Source organism: Citrus clementina, unplaced genomic scaffold (assembly GCF_000493195.1).
Source record: "Citrus clementina cultivar Clemenules unplaced genomic scaffold, Citrus_clementina_v1.0 scaffold_6, whole genome shotgun sequence".
Classification (NCBI taxonomy): domain Eukaryota; kingdom Viridiplantae; phylum Streptophyta; class Magnoliopsida; order Sapindales; family Rutaceae; genus Citrus; species Citrus x clementina.
This window is the reverse complement of record NW_006262139.1, coordinates 1,341,352-1,345,817: the sequence shown is the minus strand read 5'-3', so window position 1 is coordinate 1,345,817 and position 4,466 is coordinate 1,341,352. Positions and strand designations below refer to the sequence as shown.

Sequence of the window (4,466 nt, the reverse complement as noted above, 5' to 3'; positions counted from 1 at the left end):
GAAGTCTCTGTGGACTTCAGTTTCCAGGAGTTCCAAGATTCATCTTTTTCCTTCATTCATTTAAGCTGTGAGAGTGTTTTGAGATGCATAGGTGTCTAGGCTGGTCTAGTATTGTAGATGGGTGATTGGTATATTTTGTATAGCACACAAAAGTTTTCATCATTAATATAATTTACAGTTTCTTATCCCCCACAACAACCCCCCCCCCCCCCCCAAAAAAAAACAAAAAAAAACAAAAAAAAGTTATGTGGATTACATCTGAGGATGTTAGCATGATTGTGCTGAACCATGTAAATCTGGATTTCTGTTTGTTATCTGCTTTTAATTTATGTGTCTATACTAGCTGCACAATTCACAAGAGTTCTTCTGTATGAATTTGTCATTCAACTTTTAACTAGTCATTCTAGGTTCTGTGTACAGGAATAATAGAACCGATAAAATCTGGGATTAGAGATCCAAAGTTGGGGGTTGGAAAACAGGAAGAAGATGATTTTTTCACTGCAGAAGAAAATATCCAGCGAAGAAAACTTGATATCGAGGTAGAGGACACTGAGGAGAATGCAAAGAAGCGGGAGGTATGCTTTTACACTCGTAGATAATCAACATAAATAATTTAACATAGACATTGATGCTTTACTTCTTCTGAAACACACATCCAATAGCAGAAGGCAGCATATACCATATATGTTTGTCTTTTGACCGAAATGGTATATCATAGGGGAATATCAACTTTGGAAGCTCTTCACAATATCCTGCAGTTTTTATTACCTGGTGGCTTCTACTGCCCGCTTCGTGCACCTTATGAAAATTCAGGTGTTAGCAGAACGTGAGCAGAAAATTCAAACTGAGGTGAAAGAAATACGCAAGGTGTTCTATTGTGATCTTTGTAACAAGCAATACAAATTGGCTGTGGAATTTGAAGCCCATCTGAGCTCATATGATCACAACCATAGAAAGGTAAATAATGTATTTTCCTGTGGTGTAACGTTTGGTCTATACTCTACTCTTGTCTAAATCTGCAACATTGTTGGACGAGGATTGCAGCGTTTTAAAGAAATGAGAGAAATGCATGGTACTAGCAGTCGGGATGATCGGCAAAAACGAGAACAACAACGTCAGGAGAGGGAGATGGCTAAATTTGCTCAAATGTAAATCTTTTCCCTTGCCTTTATTTCATCTGTCTGTTCTTCTATTTATTTCATTTTTATTTTAAGTTTTGCCTTAATTCTTTTTATTTCATCTTACTTTTCTATTCATCGTTGCCTCTTAGGGCTGATGCCCATAAACAGCAGCAGGAACAAAAGCAGCGGCAGCAGGATCAACAACAACAAGACGAAGAATCTGGGTCTGTTTCAGTCCCCACTGCACCTGGAACTACTACAGCTCTTGCCAATCAGGATCAGCGCAAGGCGTTAAAATTCGGTTTCTCTTCTAAAGGTGGCACTTCCAAGGTACATCTAACTTCAGAATTCTGAGTTGATTCATTGCAACTTTAGGTCCTCGTGGGTTCTCCCATTAGAAAATTATTGAGGATGATTTGAAAGAATCTGAGTTGTGTCGAAGCAGTTGTCGTACATATACATGCTTGTATGCATGTGCTGTTGAACACCAGATTCATCTAACCTGTGAACCTTAGGATTTGTGGACATAATTAAATTGTCAAAGCTCTCCCTTATATTATAGCTTTGCTAAATGGGTGATTAAATTCTTTGTAACATATGTGAATTTGTGGATGAGTCTAGGTGGTGCTAAGTGAGGTTTTGTTCCTCTCGTCTTTGTTGAGGCATCTTTTTTGTTAACTGACAGTTCATGTGATGCATGTATAGTGCTTTTTTCTGCTTTTAGGTAGTGTTTACTTTCTGGAGTGGGAGTGTGGAGTGTGGATTCTTCTCACTCCAGTGTTTACTTACCTTAAAAAAGGGGGAGTGAGAGTAGGAATCCGTGGGTCCCACTCAATTTTGGAGTGGGGAGTGGGATTCCCACTCCCATGGGGGGAGGTGGGAGTGGGAATCCACTCCCCCCTCTTCCCATTTTATCCTTATAAAAATAAATAAATAATATTTAATAAAATAAATAAATAATATTTAATAAAATAAATAATATCATATTTAATAAAATAAATAAATAATATTTAATAAAATAAATAATATCATATTTAATAAAATAAATAATATCATATTTATTAAAAATAATAATTATATCATATTTATTTTATTAAATTTAATAAAATAAAAATAAATAAATATTATATTTAAATTAATAATATTAAACATTAATTTTAATAAATATTAATTATTTATTTATTTAATAATAATAAATATTTTATTCTAAAAAAATATTAATTTTGTACTATATTATCAATAATAATATTTCATTTGTGTTGCTATTATTAATAATTTTTATTCACATAATTTAAATTTAAATTAATAAAAAATTATGATTTACATAATTAAGAATATTAGTAATTATTATTAATTTATAAATATAATAAAATATTTATTTTATTTTCCAAATATATTTTTTATTAATTTTTTAATTACAAATTATAATTCTGTACATAAGGATAAAATTGTAATTTAAAACAATTTATTCCCAATCTAAGACAAAGTAAACAAATAATTAGGATTCTGATTGACAATCTATACTTTCATTTAGTCTAAGTAAACACCCTACTCCCACTCTCACTCCACACTCTTAATCCAAGGATTCCCACTCCAATCCAAAAAGTAAACGCAGCATTAGATCTTTCTTGAGAACTGTCTTTGGTTCACAGCAATTTTCGTTGAGCTGTAGAGTATTCTGATACAGTTCCTTAATGGTTCAGTCATGTCTGTCATTGCCATCATACCTTTTTGGTTCCAAAGTTGTCATCACTACATATGCCATAAACCCCTTCTCAGCCACTGCATTGCATGGTGAAGAAGCATGCCTGCCTCTGCATTAAATTCACTTTATTTGAGTTTTATGATGGGGTGTTTTCCCATTCTCATGTATACAACTTTTAGTAGTTGGGGCTGTAGTACCGCCAGCCAGAAAACTCGTGGAGATAAAGATAACTTCTCTGGATTTGTTTAGCGGTGAGATAAGTACGATGCATTCAAGTCAAACCTGATAGTGGATGTATCAAGAGACCATGACTGTACTTGTGAAATGAATTGCTGTCTAATACTTCAATTATGTGATGGCTCTAGTACTAGTTATATAGGAGTGTAGTGTTTCATTCTCTCAGTCTCAAGCTGTGGGGAACCCATCTGCATCCATTTGAATGTACAAGGTCTAAAAACTTCAACCACAAATCCTTTGCATGATCAAAATCAGCTTTTGTTTTTAGAACTCATGGTTCTCTCAGTGATAACTATTTCTTTCAATCATGTGTTTAACTTTCTTGCTTCTTCTGATGCACTTGCCCATTAAAACCAATTTTGGTGAATAGAACTCACAACTCTTTTGGGGATATTATGTCTTCATACTCTTCTGGTTTTCTTTGCTTCTTGTGCAGAACACAACTGGAAGTGCTGCAAAGAAGCCAAAAGTAGCTGTTGCTTCAGTGTTCGGTGATGATAGTGATGAAGAACAGTGAAAATCAATCCCCATGCCTGCTTACCAGCAATGTATTTTACGTAGTCTCCCATAAATTTTTGTTGTCTATGTAATATGTCACCATTGCCCATTGTATGATGTTGTTAGTTCAAAGTGGCTAAGAAAATATACATCACTATTTTTATTTTCTTGTTTGTTTATGCTGATGAGTTTGCCTATTCTGTAACCTTTAAAGAATCACTAATTGTTTTCAACACTATCAAATTCTTCATGCCCCTTAAAATCCATTCGTATCTAGTTACGGTGCAACAGGTGCACCGTGCGCTCTTTTCGACTTTTTGTGCTTCTGCCATTGGATCAGATGCAATAGTTTCAATGGCGTGGTTGTGTTTATTTGTTTATTAATAATGCAGTCCATATTATTTGTTGAAAATTTAGAAAAGTTGAGGGCTTATTCACTATTATTTTTGAATTTGTATTTTCTGAAAACAAAAATGAGAAGAAAAAGGTGTTTTGTAGTTGTATTTAAAATTTAAGTATGCGACTGATATTATTTTTTGTATGTTATATTTTAAATTGAAAATAGTAATATGTGTTTGTTAAGCATAATTAAAAATGACAAAAATAAGAATTAATGTTCCGTAGTACTATTTTGAAAAATAATTTTTACTAAACATTTAATCTATATTTAGGAAATAATTTTTAACTAATACGTACACAATCATAATAGATAGTTTAAACAAAATAATTCTAAAAAATTACATCATAATAAAAAATTTTAGCATTAACATTAAAAAAAATTATATTGTTATTGTTTTTACACAATAATTAATATATATTACAACATAGACAACAAACTGAAGTTTTGAAAAGAAAAATTATATTGTAATTGTTTTTACACTAGTGACTAGACAGTATAGCCATGC

General features: G+C 32.4%; 1 protein-coding gene across 3 annotated transcripts in view; it reads left to right on the top strand.

The window, feature by feature from the left end:
- The window catches only part of LOC18039365 (G patch domain-containing protein 8), a 6,411-nt gene extending 2,685 nt beyond the window's left edge, over positions 1 to 3,726 (top strand). For 2 of the 3 annotated variants that reach the window (XM_024182394.1, XM_006428267.2), the window contains exons 4-8: positions 421 to 575; positions 814 to 957; positions 1,045 to 1,148; positions 1,271 to 1,451; positions 3,500 to 3,726. In XM_024182394.1, coding sequence (XP_024038162.1) covers positions 421 to 575; positions 814 to 957; positions 1,045 to 1,148; positions 1,271 to 1,451; positions 3,500 to 3,580 — 665 coding nt within the window. In that variant the 3' untranslated portion in view covers positions 3,581 to 3,726. Of the gene's footprint in view, positions 1 to 420; positions 576 to 813; positions 958 to 1,044; positions 1,149 to 1,270; positions 1,452 to 3,005; positions 3,078 to 3,499 lie in introns of all 3 variants that reach the window. The other variant, XR_002904935.1, reaches the window with a different exon arrangement.
- Positions 3,727 to 4,466: the final 740 nt, after the last annotated feature.